General features: G+C 45.2%; 1 protein-coding gene across 2 annotated transcripts in view; it reads right to left on the reverse strand.

Moving 5' to 3' along the window:
- CACNA1E (calcium voltage-gated channel subunit alpha1 E) overlaps positions 1 to 18,061 on the reverse strand; it is a 500,959-nt gene that overhangs the window by 88,804 nt on the left and 394,094 nt on the right. For both annotated transcript variants that reach the window (XM_073900155.1, XM_073900154.1), the window contains one exon: positions 3,010 to 3,125. In XM_073900155.1, coding sequence (XP_073756256.1) covers positions 3,010 to 3,125 — 116 coding nt within the window. The remainder of the gene's footprint in view (positions 1 to 3,009; positions 3,126 to 18,061) is intronic.

Consider the following 18,061-nt stretch of genomic DNA (forward strand, 5'->3'; position numbering starts at 1 on the left):
TAGCATCCCTCCAAACTTACAAACTAGCCCTTCTGTCCCATGTCTGGCAGGATTCTGAGTCCCCTTTGGGAGTGACGTGGATGAGTTTTGATCCCCGCCCCACCTCAGCCACAGGTGAGGATGTCAGAGGCCTTGAGCAATCATTCCTTAAGATCCCAGCTGCTGGGGAAAAGCTTGCAGCAGGCCCTATTAAACAATGGTTTAATTTAAGCAATTGTAACAAGTAAAAGGACAAGCAGAAGAGGGCAAAGTCATTACCATAATTCCACCTGCATAATAAAACAGAGAGTAGGTAATGTATTTCCCAGGGAGGGGAACACTTTGAGGCTCGGAGGGGACCACGCAGGACGGCCATTATACCAAGTCATATATGTTTAGCTTTCTTTTTTAAGAACAGCCTCTGGCAAAACTCTAAGTTAACAGGTTAAGTGTTACTGGTGGGATGCTCCTTTATGCAGACATAGAGGGTTTTAAAGTCATTTACAGCCCACGTTGTTCAGAGGGCATCATTTAAAAATTAGGTACTCGTTAAAATGCCCCTCATGGCAACGTGAATGACCTGAGCCCGGGAGTCACATCTGCTGTGTACAGTGCCTGGGTGCTGGGGTGGGCAGATCAGAGGACCCGCAAGGCAGATGGAGGGTGTGTGGTGCTGCTGAATAGCTCTGAGAAGTGCTCTGAGGGCTCTGGATGAGCGGAAGCTGCGCCCCCTCCCCCACTGCCTTTTGCCAAGTTCTCTTTCGAACTTGAGAGTGTCTTTCCAGGGAAATGTAACCCATATGTCTCTGATTCACTCACACCCCATTTGCAAAGGGAAGGGCCAGGAAGCACAATTTGACGTCGCAGTACGTCTTTTTTCTTAGAAGGAGAGAGCTGGCTTTGCCAACTGGAAGAAAGTGGAGCCTTGGAATTCTGCGTGTATAGGAAGAGCAGAGCCACAAAGAACAGCGTCCCGTGCTGCCTGGCCACAAGTGGGGTCACAGACGGGGCGGGGAAGGTTCTCTTCCAGTTCTGCTGCCAGCCTGCTCACGGGGGCGGTCTGTCAGATGGCTCCTCCACCCAGGAAGCCAAGGACAGTGGGGAACTTCAAGCTGCCTGCCAGACCTGGAGGCAAATCTGCTCTGTAAGGCTGAGTTACCATTCTGGAAAGAAGGCTGAGAGGTTCACATTCACCCCCACACGAGAGCCTCGGAGAAGAAAGGGCAAATTGGGAAGCGCCATCAGTGGGCACTGTGCAGGCCTCCAGAGGCAGCAAAGAGATGCAGATAGTCCTAAATGGAGGTGTTTTTTAATCTATCGGGCACTGAAATGGCACTTTTCATTGCACACACACTCTCACACCTGACAGGTGATCAAAGGTTGACTCCAGAGCCGAAAGCGAGCTTTTGTGTGCTGGTGGTTAGAATAGGAGGGCCATGGTGTCATTCCAAAGCTGCTGTAGAAGAATAAGGCTCAGGCAGCTAAGCATCAAATCATATTCCAAATTTTTCCTGCGAGACCTCACATTTGAGCTATGCTTTCTACCAGGAATAGAGAAAAAAAAAATGCTGTCATGTGTATTTTTTTATTAAAATAAATTACTCTTTGCTCGGGATGAAAATAAAGATATATAACAGCAATGCAATGCAATCTTTAAAATAATAAGGAAAGCAAATGCATCCAATTTACTGACAGATATGGGGTGATCGATACCCCTCATAAGCAGCTGAGCCACAGTCAAGCTTGAATATGCTGGCTCTGTGGGTTAATAAAACTGTGATAGGTTTGGACCTATCCTCAAGGCTGGGCAAGAATTGTTCCTGATGCTGAGCCTTGTAGTGAAGAACTGGGGACAGCTCAGGGAATAGCAACAAGCAGTTCTCACCATCAGCTATTACCCACTTACTGCAGTGGCCTCACGGTCAACCCCCTACTTCTGACCTTGCCCTCCTACTAATGCAGCAACCAAGTGCACCCTTCAAATCTTCAATCAGACCATCTCCCACCTCTGACCCAAACAGTCCAATGGTTCCTGCCTCACTTACAAGAAAGCCCCAAACCCTTACAATGGCCCATAAAGTCTGCGCCTCCTCCCATTACAGCCCCCACCCTGTCTTCCTGTTCCTCTCCCCTTACTCATTCCTCCTTCTACTCTTGGAATATTCCCACTTCCACACTAGACAAATGGCACTGTTGATACCCCCCTCAGACATTCCCATGATTTATGCCTCAGCTCCTTTAAGTCTTTCCCCACAATGGGTCTCCCTGAACTCCCTATTTAAAATCACAACCTAGGGGCGCCTAGGTGGCTCCGTCAGTTAAACATCTGCCTTCAGCTCAGGTCATGATCTCGGGGTCCTGGGATCGAGCCCCGCATCGGGCTCCCCGCTCAGCGGGAAGCCTGCTTCTCCCTCTCCCACTCCCTCTGCTTGTGTTCCCTCTCTCGCTGTGTCTCTCTCTGTCAAATAAATAATCTTTAAAAATTTAAATAAAATCACAACCTACCCTACACCCCATAACCCTACCTTGATCTGTTTTCTAGTGTACTTATCACCTTCTTACAAGTCACTTACTCATCATTTTATCTCTGCCTTCCCCAGCTAGAGGGGACTGAGTTCTGCAAGAAAGGCTCCCTGCTGTGTCTCAAGTTCCTAGAACAGGTGTTGGCACAAAGTAAACACTCAATAAATATTTGTGGAATGGATGGATTGTTGTTGCTGCTGCTGCTGTTGTTGTTGTTATTATTATTAGCAGTAGTGTGAAATGTCACCCACCCAACCTCAGTTCCAGGACTGGGCTCTGTTACCTTTCACTCACTTCACCTTGCGGGCCTCACAAAGGTGTTTGGTAGAAGGACAGGGACGGTTAGACCCCAGAGGAAGAAAGATGGACCAGCAGGAAACGCACAAATCTGGTGAGACATCCAGAGCTTCTCTGTGCTCTGGCCAGAGCTGCCCCTGTGAATGGAAGCGGAGGGGCCGGGGCAAGGGGCTGTCTGCAGGGACATCTGTGCCGCCCACCACGCCTCACCTGCTTTGTCTATCCAGGCGCGGTATCCATTCAGCTCGCGCTCAATCTGCTGCTGCCGCCGCAGCTTCATGAACGCCCTCCGGTTCTCCACTCTCTCTCTCTCTTTGGCGAATTCCCTGTGGATGAGAAGGATGAGTTGCAGGACTTTGTGATGTATGAGGAGCTCCAGGACAAAGAGGAAGGGGGAAGCCTGTAGAAGCGAGAGAGTGTTGGCGCAGGTGCTTCTCTACCCCTCACGTCCCCTCCTTCCAGGCGGCAACTACGATCTTAAAATGCCTCACAGAAACCTACCTCCTCCGGCCTCGTGCAGGAAGCTCTTCCAGGTCGGTTTCGTCCCAGTCAGCCCTAACACCCTCTGCGTGCTCTATCTGGAAAGGCACTTTCTTTGTCATGCGACAAACTAGGGTTCAAAATGCTATGTTCTGCTTCCCCAGCTACAACACCAGCCCTCAGCCTCCTGGGGGGGCACACCTTCCCTTTGTGCTTTTAATAATAACCGTGATTGATGTATATTGACCAATTATGTGCCGACCCTGTACGAGGTGCTTCAGACCCATGGACTCATTTAATCCATTACAGTCACCCTATGAAGTAATAAGCACTATTAAAATTCCTATTTAACAGAGGGGGAAACACCAAGGATCAGAGAAGGGAAATAACTTGCTGGGATCTGAAGCCAAACCACAGTGCTATGCTTCCTCTGGCATCCCGCATCCTGCGGCACTCAGTAAGACCAAGAGCACCAAGGCCTCGAAGGGCTGATTCTGTGTGACGATGGCTGGCGGAGGTTAAAAAGGGAAGGGAAGGACTGGAAAGGGCCCCCGGCTCCAACAGAAACACAGTGGGAAGGTGGGAGGGGTAGGAAGGGAGATAATGGGACAGAGGGCAAGCGAAGATCAAAGATCAGGGAGAAGACACAGTCCACTGACAGGGGGGGAGGACCAGAGTCTGTGGCACAAGACGGTCAAAAGCCTAAAGCCCGTGGGAAGAAAGAAGAGAGAAGAGACCCGAGGGCTCCCTCGCAGAGAGGAAGACAAACAAATTCAAAGGTTGAGCACACTGGGATAAAGAAATGCACACTTGCTGAGAGGCCTCTCCGGCAACCACCTCTACCAACGCCCTTCTCATCACCAGACACCCGCCCAGGCTACCATGCCACTCAGCAGTGTCACGCTCGCCAGGGCTCAGGCATGCTCCTCCTGCCCCAGGAGCACTGCACGTATTCGAGGGGGTCCCCGTGACTAAAGAGGCACAGCCTGAAGATGAGGGAGCCCAGCAACCCACTGTGGGTCCTCTCAGCTACTCCCTTGTTGTGTATTTGTTTGACAGGACTTCAAACCCACTTGCTTATGACTTAGGTGAAGCTGTTTTAATCCACTTGTATATGACAAAGAAAAAAAAAGATTTAGAAGTTTGTTTTTTTTTTTAAAGATTTTATTTATTTGAGAGAGAAAGAGTGAGCGAGATAGAGAGAGCACAAGTGGTGGGGGCAGAGGGAGAGGGAGAAGCCGACTCCCCGCTGAGTAGGGAGCCCGATGCGGGGCTCGATCCCAGGACCCTGAGATCATGACCTGCCGAAGGCAGATGCTCAATTGACTGAGCCACCTAGGCGCCCCAGGAGTAAAGTTGTTTTGATAGAAGAATGAAGTAAGTTGTGTCAGGATGTCACCATCTCATCTGTTCTTGCCCATCAGAACTCAGTTGCTCAGCTGCTGAGGGGCTCCACTGGGGGCTGAACATGAAAGCGTATGAAGAAACAACTATGGCAAGGGAACATTAAACTGTGAACATAGAGTCTGTGAGGACGATATAAGAGCATCTGGTCTGAGCAAGGCTACACTCCGCTGATCAAAGATAGCTCCAGGAAGACCTTGGGGCAATCAGCTCCCGCCTTCGCAGAGCAGACGCTTTTTTTTTTTTTTTGCAGTTTATTTTTTAATTCCAGTTAATTAACACCCAATGTTATATTAGTTTTAGGTGTACAATATAGTGATTCAACAATTCCATACCTTACTCAGTGCTCATCAAGGTAAGTGTGCTCTTAATCCCCTTCACCTATTTCACCCATCCCCCACCCCAACCCCTCTGATAACCATCTGTTCTCTATAGTTAAGAGTCTATTTTGTGGGTTTTTTTGGTCTCTTTTTTCTTTTTTCATTTGTTTTGTTTCTTAAATTCCCATATGAGTATTTGTCTTTCTCCATTTCACTTAGCGTTATACTCTCTAGATCCATTCACGTTGTTGCAAATGGCAAGATCTCATTCTTTTTATGACTGAATAATATTCCATTGTGTATATTATACCACATCTTCCTTATCTACTCATTTATAAATGGACATTTGTACTACTTCCATAATTTGACTATTGCAAATAATGCTGCAATAAACATAGGGGTGAATATATCTTTTCGAATTAGTGTTTTTGTATTCTTTGGGTAAACACCCAGGAGTGGAATTACTGGTTGTTCTATTTTTAATTTTTTTGAGGAACCTCCATACTGTTTTCCAATAGTACATGAGGGTTCCTTTTTCTCCACATCCTCCCCAACACTTGTTTCTTGTGTTTTTGATTTCAGCCATTCTGACAGGTGTGAGGTGGTATCTCACTGTGGTTTCCCTGATGATGAGTGATCTGAGTATCCTTTCATGTGTCTGGATGTGTTGGCCATTTGGATGTCTTCTCTGGAAAAATGTCTGTTCATGTCTTCTGCCCATTTTAAACTGGATTATTTGTTTTTTGGGTATGGAGTTGTAGAAGTTCTTTATGTATTTTGGATACTAACCCTTTATCAGATATGTTGTTTGCAAAGATCTTCTCCCATTCTGTAGGCTTTTAGTTTTGTTTCTTTCGCTATGCAGACGCTTTTTACTTTGATGTGATCCCAATATTTTTGCTGTTGTTTCCCTTGCCTCAGAAAACATATCTAGAAAGATGTTGTTATGACCAATGTCAGAGAAATTATTGCCTGTGCTCTTTTCTAGGATTTTTATGGTTTCAGGTCTCACATTTAGGTCTTTAATCCATTTTGAGTCTATTTTTGTATATGGTTTAAGAAGGGTCCAGGTTCATTCCTTTGCATGTATCTGTCCAGTTTTCCCAATGCCTTTTTTGAAGAGACTGTTTTTCCCATTGCATATTCTTGGCCTCCTCTGTTGAAGATTGACTATATAATCATGGGTTTATTTCTGGGCTCTCTATTGTGTTCCATTGATCTTTTGTACCAGTACCATAGTACTTTGATTACTGTAGCTTTGTAGTATATCTTGAAATCTGGGATTGTGATCCCCCAGTTTTGTTCTTCCTTTCCAAGACTGCTTTAGCTTTTTGGGGGTCTTTTGCATTTTCATGCAAATTTTAGAATTCTTCGCTCCAGTTCTGTGAAAAATCTGTTGGTATTTTATAGGGATTTCATTAAATCTGTAGATTTCTTTATTGACATTTTAATAGTATTTATTCTCCCAATCCACAAGCATGGAATGTCTTTCCATTTCTTTTTTTTTTAAGATTTTATTCATTTATTTGAAAGAGACAGACAAAGTGAGAGAGGGAACACAAGCAGGGGGAGTGGGAGAGGGAGAAGCAGGCTTCCCACCGAGCAGGGAGCCTGACGTGGGGCTCGATCCCAGGACCCTGGCATCATGACCCAAGCCAAAGGCAGACGCTTAACGACTGAGTCACCCAGGCACCGCTGGAATGTCTTTCCATTTCTTTCTGTTGTCTTCAATTTCTTTCATCAATGTTTTATGGTTTTCAGAGGCCAGGTTAAGTTGGTTAAGTTTATTCCTGGTATACTGTTATTTCTGGTGCAATTGTAAATGGAATTCTTTTCTTAATTTCTCTTTCTGCTACTTCATTATTCATGTATAGAAATGCAATGGATTTCTGTATATTGATTTTGTATCCTGTGACTTTACTGAATTAATTTGTCAGTTCTTGTAGTTTTTTGATGGAGTCTTGAGGGTTTTCTACATATAGTATCATGTCATCTGCAAATAGTGAATGTTTCACTTCTTCCTTACTAATTTGGATGACTTTTTTTCTTTTTCTTGTCTGATTGCTGTGGCTAGGACTTCCAGTAATATGTTGAATAAAAATGGTCATCATGGACATCCGTAAAGGTAACACTTACAGGCAATGGTGAAAGTCATACAGCAGCCCCATAAAGAACATCTTGCCCATCAACACCAGCTCCCCTGTTCCCTAGCAGTATGTTCTAGCAACACGGGACTTTTACTTTTGCACTGGTAGCTGGACATCAGCTCTCAGTTGGCTAAGCTGTCTCTTCCCAGTACCAACTTGTATAAAGGTACACCTCAACTAAATTTGTATTTTATGGGGCACCTGGGTGGCTCAGTTGGTTAAGCGACTGCCTTCGGCTCAAGTCATGATCCTGGAGTCCCAGGATCGAGTCCCGCATCGGGCTCCCTGCTGTCAGCAGGGAGTCTGCTTCTCCCTCTGACCCTCCCCCCTCTCATGCTCTATCTCATTCTCTCTCTCAAATAAATAAATAAAATCTTTAAAAAAAATTTGTATTTTATTCCTTTCATCTCCCCTTACCTGGAACAATAGTGTCATTAATCAGTCATTGATTTGGAATATGTTATTTCTTTACTGGCTTATTAAGAGAAATTATCCTGTATACTATTGGCTTGTAAGATTCCTGCAGTAAACCTATGTTAAATAAATTGCTGGCAAAGACAAACTCAGCCTCTGAGCATATTTTGCCTCCCAAAATAAAAAAGCCCTCATATCCAGGAAGGAAGAAACAAGCCAGGGGTTGAGGGACATGCCACAGCCCCAGGGCAGGGGAAGAGGAGGAACCTCATTCAGCCTCTCCTGCCACAATATATGGATTCTTTGGCACAGACACCTTATCATGGTCATAGGCTGAGGGTTTGAGAACAGGGCACATTAAAGGAGAAATTCTGGGCTCATCTTCAGGTTCAGCAGGTTCTACCAACAGTGTTGTGGGGGAATAGAGAGGGAAAGAGTCAAATGAAGAGTGCCAGGGCCAGTGAGAGTCAGAACAACAGAACGTAAGCCCTGGGGCACCTCCTTTCCTTTCCTTCTTCTCTGGATTGCTACAGTTAGAAAGAAACAAGGGGCTGGCTTGGTTCACGGCATTACCATCTACCAAAGTTCTTACCTTTGGCTCTTTGTCTTCTTTCTATCCCTCCTGTCCAATTAGTGCTATGTTCTATTGGTTCTATCCCCAAAACAGCACTTGGATCTACCCTCCCTCTTCGTCCTCACTGCCTTGTCCAGGGCCTCATCCTTTTCTGCCTGGACTATTACAAAAGCACTTCCATGGGTCTCTCAACCACCTGTCTCTCTTCCCTTCATTTTATCCATCTCACACATACTTTCTTCCTTTTTCTAAATTTTTTTTAAAGATTTTATTTATGTATTTGACAGAGAGAGACACAGCGAGAGAGGGAACACAAGCAGTGGGAGCAGGAGAGGGAGAAGCAGGCTTCCCACTGAGCAGGGAGCCCGATGTGGGGCTTGATCCCAGGACCCTGGCATCATGACCTGAGCCGAAGGCAGACGCTTAACGACTGAGCCACCCAGGCGCCCCTCACACACACTTTCTAAAACACACACTAGATGTGATCACTTCCAAACCTAAAATAATAACCACAGTGAGTAACATTTGTGGAACACCTTCTAGTTTCCAAGCACCTTCACACATTTTGCTCATATTTTTAAGAAGGTAGAACAGGTATTTTCATCCTCAATTTAAAAGTTAAATAACTTGTTCAAATTTAAGTAAGAAACAAAGTCAGGATTGGACCCCAGTCCTGTCTGCTCTAAGAGCTCAGGCTCTTCATACTCCACATGTCTGCCTAGCCCAATGGCATATTTATATGCTGCTTTCTTTATTGTTTCATATATATGCGTGACTTGATTTTTCAACTACACTCTGGGGATCCAGAAAGGTTTAAAGAGGAGGTAATATTTTAAGGATGACCTTGAAAAAAGCAGAATTTAAGCAGGCTATGAACAGAAGAACACAATAATCCTTTAGCATCTAGGGTGAGCATCATTACCAACATCACCATTTTCTAGCTCAGAACACTGAATCTAAGGGGGAGTTGAGTGGCCCTTTGAGAGAGCAAGTGTCCAAGGACACAGAGCCACTAAGAGGAACCAAGACCTTCAGATCTTCTACATTCCATAGTCTTTCTATTCTTCCTCTGCTCCTCCACAGCCTCCTCCATCTTCCGCTAAATGAAATACAAACACGTAACATGACCTTCACAGTCTTTCACAGCCTGATACTAACCTTTCCTCTGAGCCTCGCCTCCCATCATTCGCACCCACCCACCTGCCTGCAGCCAGTGTGGCTCACTCCAGCAGCAGCACCCTTCTCCCTGTTCTGGAGAATACAGCACCGTTCTCAAGGTTTGGTCCACTGTTTGTCTGCCGGGAATCCCTTCTTAACTGCCCAAGTCTGTCAGAATCCTTCTCCAAGGCCAGGTTGAAATGTCACTTTTTCTGTTCAGCTTTCCCCTCCTCTCCTTACTCCTTCCCCAGTTTCTAGTCTCCATCCTTTCTTTCCTCTGTGCCTTTACAGCTCATCTCCCAGCCAGGCTTTACTGTAGTGAGCTGTGCATGTGGTGGTCTCTCCCTCTATGTGAGCCTTTTGTGAAAATATTCCATGTCTTGCTCAACTCCGTATCCTCCCAGACTAGACAGACTAGGCCGGACACATGGTAATAGGCCCAATAGATTTCTTTTTAATTAAAAATATCCAGGCTGACTTGGAGAGTAAACGGATAGCTCTACCCTGGTTGTCAAAGGCTTAAATGAAGGAACCCTCCAACTCTGCACCAATCCAAAGGGAGGTAGGTGAACTAGCCGGACAGCAGCAGTTGCCAGGTAACTCCTGGACACTGCCACCACTGTTTCTCTTGTGTTTGGCTCCACTAAAATCTCTGTAGAATCAGTCTATGAAGTATGCAGTGTGTCACTTCTACTGCAGTGGTAGTACGTGGCTCTTTGGGGGTCTTCTGCATTTCCATACAAATTTTAGAATTATTTGTTCTAGTTCTGTGAAAAATCCCAGTCTCTAGTCTCCATCCTTTCTTTCCTCTGTGAAAGAGAGAATGACCACGTAGCTTGATTTCCGGTGGGAGAGAGAGGCCAACAACCCCCAGTCTAACCTCCCTGCGTATTTGGAAGTTTTCCAGCTCTGGGTCTCATCAGCTGGCTTCCCTGCTCTCCTGTACTGCTGCTACAGACCACCATGTATGCTCAGCCTTCCACCTGGCCTCTTAGCAGGGCTCAAGGGCCCAGGGCCTAACAAAACTGGCCTGGTCTTTTAAAGAAGCCTCTTGGCTAAAAGAAGTAAAGCAAAGAATAAGCACCAGCGGGAATACTTCCTGAGCAGCCCCTGTGTCAGTGGAGGAAGAAGGGCTGGGTAGGGGGAAGGTTCTGTATTAGGTCTATCAAGGGGACTTTTAGGTTTTGTTTTTCCATTGGGGGCCTAGGGCACAAAGTCTAGTACCAATGTCTTTCACACCTGTCATCCCTCCCTTGTCGTCATAACTGTGCCCATGGCTTATCTCCCTGACTAGTCTACGGGCTCCATGAGGCCAAGAAGAGCCTACACTGATTGTATCACATTCCAACGAGGCCCTATGAAGTTGAATACCAAGGCCTGGTATTATAGTAGATTCCACAGATTATGGATATAACATATGAAGAACAGCTAATATTCACCTAACATATTTGTGACATTTTTTAATTTTAAATATATTTTTTTAATTTATTCATTTGAGAGAGAGAGAGAGACAGAGCACAAGAGGCAGAGGCAGAGGGAGAAGCAGACTCCCCCCTGAGCAGGGAGCCCAATGCAGTACTCGATCCCAGGACCCTGGGATCATGACCTGAGCCAAAGGCAGACGCCTAACCATCTGAGCCTCCCAGGTGCCCCTGTGACATTTTTAATCTATGAATCTATGAATCACTTTCACGTAAATAATTTCATTTATATTTGTAAAGACCCTGGGAGATTCAGAAAGGCTCTTGCCCAAGATCACCTCATCAGCAGAAGACAGAGCCAGAATTCAAGGTAATATTTTCCAAAGCGAGGTTAAGTGCCATTTCCACAATTCCTCAGCTGTCTTACATGCTATCTAGATGTCAACATTTAAAATCACAAGGGATTTAGTTTCAGCTCAAGGTCAAGGAAAATAAAGACCTAAAAACAGAGTTTTGTGCTTTTTCTAAAAGGACTAGCTTTTTAATTGAGCAAACAGCACAAAAATCCACTGCTCTGTGTTCGGTTAATAAAGACCCAGTATAAAATTCATGGCATTAGTCAAACTAGTAATATACTGCTTGATTTTCTGTCTGTAGCATAGCCACCATTTATTTATATGCATATTACATTCTAGAGAGAACAGGGACAGACAGGATTCAGTTCCAGTACCTACCAAAAGTAAGTGTCTATTCTAACGTTAGAACTATTATGTCCACCATTCTTGGGAGTACATTCGTGCCTGGCCCTGAGGAAAGGGAAACACGTCCCACCACTGATCCCCTCTTCCCTGAAGACCTGAGTACTCTCTACTTTTCACAGAGGATCCTGGGATTATTCAGATGATGGTGTTTTGGCAAAGATAAAGCATACAGCTGCTACATTACTTAGTCATCCAGATGACCACTGCCAAACTTCCTATTGAAAGGTACCTCGAAGAGCGGCCCTCCAAGTATCTCAACTTACCCAATTCCCTTGGATCAAGCAAGGAAGTTTAAAAGGAGGAACTCTGGCTTATAGTAGAAAGTGTTCACAACCCCTCAGCCTTTCTGCATTGGCCTGTGGCTTAAGGCATAGAGATGGCTAAACAACTCCTTTTTCATTTGCTCCATCCAGTGTAGAAATACCCAAAGATATAACAGAACTCAAGATGGGATGCATCCAGACTCCAGAATCCCAAACAGGGGGAACGAAAATAAATCCCATGTGAGGTAGCAAAAATACTACCAGGTCTATTCTCAGAGCTCGGCATTCAGGTAACCTCTGTGCTAAGAAACTGGCAGTAACCTCTCTGTCTCAATTTCCCTGTCAATCATTAGAAGGACACAAAAATCCCTCTGGTCTTAGCCCAGGACAGGAATAAATTGGGTTACTCTGGGAGTCCAGACTGGGTTCCTGTAAAAGACTGTATAACGGTAAAAATCCAAATTCTGTTTCACTGGAGATACTTCTTACCCAATTCTGTTATCCATTGTTTTTAGGTGTACCACCCACCCCCCTTTTTTTCATCCAGGAGGATAATTTGCTGTTCCCTCCCATGACAGAGCTCTCGCATAGATGGAAGGAAAGTAAGCTGAAGCTAAGCATGGATGAGTCTCTATTCTAGTTGTCACTTAGGTGTGCAAGGTTTGGGTTTCTAAATTTCAGTTATGGGAACTAAGAAGAAAGCTGATCTCCATGTTCTGCTTGGTTAAGTATAATCTTCTTCTTTCAGCCTAGGTAGTGAATTTACATTTGTGACTGCTTTTGTTTTCCAGCAGTTTACATGAAAGGCATAATTTGTAAAAAATCAACTATTCCTACACAGCCAATTATAAATTATTCACAATTAGATGAAGTGGAAGAATTACATAATCTCACACGAGGTATAAAACCCAAAACATTGTCATGTGTGACTGGTGGGAGGTGTACAGGGAGAAGGCAATGTCCTCTTTCAAGTCATATTTAGGTAAACATTAAAATGGGTTTATATTTCCTGAACTTACAGACCTATAAAGGAGCCACTGCCACAGATAATCAATGAAGTGCTCATCTGTATTTTAATACATTAAAGTGACTGGTTTTTGTCCATGAGCTGATGTGAGGGTGCTTGGTCATTCACATTGCTAGAATTTATCATGAGGTGACTAAGTCACCAAGACTAACTCTTGGGAGATTCAATGAAGCCTTGCTCCCGCCTGAAATTCCTGCCCGTGTTATGTCATGTGAACTCAGAGTCACGGGTCACCTGGACAGGTATCTCTACACTTATCTAGATAGTGAGGAAGACATGCTGGTAGGTCTGCTGTGACAAGAAATGCTCTGTTGGAGGACTCTGGCTCCTGTTTTAGCCTCTAGCTCCAGACCCCTCCTCCTGATTCAGTACCCACAGGGAGCTTTGTTTACCCATGCAGAGGCCTTTGCGGCTGTCATGGCAACAAAAAGAAGACAAAGCCGGCCAGGATGGGCTGGCCTGTGTGACTCAAAGATGTTTACCCACACTCCTGTACACCCTTGTACGCTTCATCACACACACACGGCACAAATACACACATGCTCACACTGGCACATAGACGCATATGCAGACAGACTTTGCCAAGCACACAAATGGCCACATGGTCATATTCCTATTACTCTTCGGAGCCCATATTTCCAAAATGCTTCACTGCTCCCGAGTGAACTTTGCCAGTCTTCCTGTAAGATGTTTGCTCCAGGAAGGGGGAGTTGGGGTTAGACATCAAGAAAAAAACCTCATCAACCCTAAATATTCTGAAATTAAGAGAAATTGGGGTAAGTCAGATAGGCAATTGTGTGTTGGCTGGGATTTCATTTCAGTCTCATTGGAACATGGGCTGGGGGATGGAGGGTAAAACAGCTTTTTGGTTGTTCTTATGAGTCTGGGGAAGCTTTTCTCCCATTTTTCAGAGGAGCAAACACAGCCCAGAGAAGGTAAACACCTTGCTGAAGGTCACACAGTTCAGCTGTATTATAGTTATTTACGTCTTATCCCTTGACTTGTTCCAGAAAGGATTTAAGGAGCCTTAGGTTGCTAATAAATAAAGACCAGAAGAGCACCCAATTCTCTAAATGCCATCCAGTGTTGACTCTAATAAGCAGGATGGATAGGAGTCCAGGCGGGTGAGGGATGCTTAACTCGGGCCCTGTATCACACCATGTCACACCTCCTCAGAGATCAGAGGCTTTGGGAGGACTCCTCCAATGAGAAGTTGTCCTTTTCTAAGGCAGTTATGGCAAATCAATGACCTTACACAGAGTCTTATACCCCACCCCGACTCCTCCACCCTATACCCAAAGCAAAGAAAGAAAGGCCATGGGTCTCACAGACCAGAATATCAGGTTGGGGGCAGGGCTAACAAATCACCTCTCCAAGCCTCTCCTTTCATAGGCAAGGAAACCGAGGCACAGATAGGTCAGATGGCTTGCTGGTCCAAGGCCAGTAGCCTGTGATGGCTGCCCAGAGCATAATTTGGATCTCTGGATCCCGAAGCCAGTGCATTTCATATCTTCATGACATTTCAGGCATGAGAAGTCAAAGAAGCAGGTTCTTTCAGGATCTTGGGAAAGGCATGGTCTTTTTATTTTTTGTCTTGTTCTTCTTGACATTGAGAATTCATTTATTTGTTGGAGTAGATGCAGGGGAAGGCCTGGCAATTGACACAAAGGGGATAATGAAGGAGCTGGAATATGTTTCCTGTTTTGCTTTTTGCTTTTTAACCTTGAAGTTGGTGTAATCCAGACTGTTAGAGCATAATAACTAAAATCTCTGAAACCAAACCAAACTGGATTTGAATCCCATCTACATCAGGGTATGATCTGGGGCAAGCTAACATGTGAGTCTCGGTTTCCTCCTTTGTAAAATAGGAATAAACACCATACCTGTCTCAAAGCGTTGTGAGGATTAAATTAAATATTAGATGGAAGATGCCAAGTATAGTATCTAGGAGAGTAGGTGTCCCAAGTGCCTATTTTAAGTATCACTGACACTCCTGAGAATGTATCATAATACATTTAACATATTACCAAGGTCTTTATCCATCCATCTATCCATCTCTACATATTCATTCTGCCTCCAAAATAAAATTAATTGAGTGCCTGCTGGGTGGGCATTATTTTAGAATATGGGGATACAATAAAAAGCAGAAATCCTCGTTTTCATGTAACTTACATTCTAGTGGAGGAGACAGACAATACACAAGATAAAAAAGGGCAATATAAAATATGTTATGTACTTTTAAGTTCTAAGGGGAAACTAAGGCATAGAAGAGGAACAGTAAGTATCGGGAGGAGGTCTGGGATTTGGGGTAGGGTGTCCAGGGAAGGCCTGACCTGAGAAATGACTTGAGAGGTGGGAGGCAGTGAGCCATACAGGGTATCTGAGGGAGAACATTCTAGGAGAGGCAACAGCCAGGGCAAAGCTGTGGGGCAGGAACTCCCCAGAGAAGCCTTCCAAGAATAGAAAGGGGCCAATACGGCTTGGAAGTGGATTGAATAAACAGAAAACAAATAAGATGAGGTCAGAGTGGGTCACAGGCTGCACGGAGGTGGAGAGCTAGACCTTGTAGGGCTTCAGAGGCCCTCTAACTATTTGACTTTTACTTGGTGTGATCTGGGAGCCATTGGTGGGATTGGAGCAGGGGAGTCAATGACCTAAACTTTCATAGAATGTCTCTGGTCACCCTGTTGACAACAGGCAGATGAGGGCTAAGGGTGGGAGCAGGGAGACCCGACAGGTTATATCCAGACCATGGCTGCCTTGGTCAGAGTGGCAGGTGTGCAGATACTGAGAAATACCAGGGCTCTGGATATGTCGTGAAGTAGGGCTAAGAAGACATGATGACACTTTGAATGTGGAGTATAAGAGAGATCTGGATCAAAGATGACTCCCCCCCCCACCCCCGACAAAAAGTTGTTTCACTTGAGCAACGAGAAGGTTGGAATTAAATGAACTGAGATGGAAAAGACACTGTGAGGAGTAGGGGTTTTTTTGGAGGGTGGGGTGGAGATCAAAAGTTCAGCTGTGTATATAAGTCAGCTGGATATCCAGACACATTCACATTAAAAATCATTAGGCCCAATAGCACTAATTCTGTTGTCCATGTGGTATGTGCTAGTTGCTTCAAGGAGTATTCTACACGGTCTCCCTACCACCCTTCCGTTCTTCTCCCCTGCTGTCATATGCTAGAAAGATGGTGACTGATTTTTCAGCAAAATACAATCCAGAAATTATTGTTGCTATTGCCGCAAATAAGATTCAAAACAAAACCAAACCCCACAAATATTCTTGAATGATGCACTATTCTATTCCACCTACTTCACAGTTCCTCCCATCAGCAGGGATGGTCAAGGGATAGCATGTACTATGGACACAGAAAAGTTACGCGTTCTCACGTGCTTGACCTTCCCGGCTTTTACGATGGGAACTAGGAAACCACACTTCTCTCCCTATTCGACAGATCAGAAAATCAAAGGCCTAGAGGATCAGTGTGACCTATGGAAAGACACAGAGTTACGAAGAGGAATTCAGATCTCCCAACTCTATAATTACGTACCAGTCCGCACCACCCCATTATAGCACACAGACACTATCGAGGCGTGAACTCAGGGGCACACATGTCGCCTTCTGTCTCTCTCTCTGCACATAACGGGGTATGTTTCAGTCACAATATTTCAGTGGGTTCAAAGCCCTGTGGTAAGGAAGAATGAGCCAGGGGAAGTAAGGGATTTCATGTTCTTTCTCCCTCATTTCCACCGCACACCGCCCCCTCCCCCGCCCCGCCCCGCAGCACTCCACAGCAGGAAAGAGGCTTCTTGACAGGGAACAAATGGCTGTGTTCTTTTAAGAGACACTTTTGGCACTCCTCTGAGAAGCTAGAGCAGTCAATCCTGACCCCCCCCCGCCCCACCCCACAATGGTCTGGAGGCTTCTGAGGAACGGGTGTGGCTGCGTTCAAGAGAATGAGGGTTTATTACCAAGTTGAGTCATTATACACTTTAATACCTTGTGGGCTTTTTTTTTTCCTTGTAAAAAGCTTTAAATTTCCCATTGTTCAACAGCCCCAGATAATTTAAACATTAAAGATTCCTCTCAGGGAGGTAAAATCCTTCTGGTCCAGCATCAGAAGATTCTTCCCTGTTAAAACAAGCCCTTTCTTCTGCTTTAGAATGGACAAGTGAAGCCAAACAGAAGGCCCAGGGCTGACAGAACGGGAGTGGCGGAGGGTGAGAAGCGGAAGAGAAATGTGAAGGAAAAAAATGGGCTGGAGCCAACAAGATGGGGAGAGAGTCCTGAGGGAGGTAACGAAGTCTGCAGACTTGGTGTTGGCTAATGCACCAAGCATAAGCTTACCACACAGAAAGGCTGACCAGGCTTTTCTACTCACTATCCTGGTAAACATCTCCATGATGGGCTATGCAGGAGTTTTCACTCACATGTATTCATTCATATCTTCAGGGTATGTTAAAGAGCCCCTCAAACTCAGCTCCATTTTTCAGACAGAAAAATCAAGGCTCAGTACAACTAAACTTGCCCAAATCACACAGTCTGTATTAGAAACAGCCATACCTCAAACATTTCTGTTCCTTATAAACTGTCCACTTACTTGCTGGTGGCCCTATTATGCTGTCAATTCCGTGAGGGCAGGGGCTGTGTCAAATAGCTCTTGTTCAATATCACATTCATAGACCCAGCACCAACTGGCTGCTCAGGAAACATCTGCTAAGTGAATGAACTGTACCCCACCCCACAGGCAACCACTAGACAAAGGGCAGTTTTGGATTTTGGAACAAGAGGAGAGAGTGGATCTAGTGGCATACGCCCTGGGCCTCAGTCCTAAAGACGCATTGCTCCAGAGTGTGTAGAGTCATTGGGGGGGGAGGGGGGAAGAGGGTGGCAGCACAGGGTGGTGCATGAGGATCTGTGACTCCGTGACTCCCACTTATTTTTCTAGGAGAGGCTTCTTCTCAATCTCCTTTGCTTCTCCTCCAAACATTGGTGTGTCCCAGGATCCAGACCTGGGTCTTCTCCTTGAGTGTCCTCCCCTCTCCGTGATCTCAGAGAGCCCCATGGAGTCAACACCATCCTATGCTAAAGACCACATTTATATCTCCAGCCGCAACTCACCAGTAAACTCCAAAGCCATTTGTGCAACTGTCTACTTGATATCAGCAATGTGGATGTGAAGCTGGCCTCTCAAACTTAAGATGGCCAAAGCAGAACTGTTGATTTCTCCCCTAAACTACTCCTCCTCTAGTCTCTCCCATCTCAGTAAATAAATAATACCACTCAG

The sequence above is a fragment of the Callorhinus ursinus genome, unplaced genomic scaffold, assembly GCF_003265705.2.
Source record: "Callorhinus ursinus isolate GAN/ISIS: 27379988/994484 unplaced genomic scaffold, GSC_fseal_2.0 scaffold13, whole genome shotgun sequence".
Classification (NCBI taxonomy): domain Eukaryota; kingdom Metazoa; phylum Chordata; class Mammalia; order Carnivora; family Otariidae; genus Callorhinus; species Callorhinus ursinus.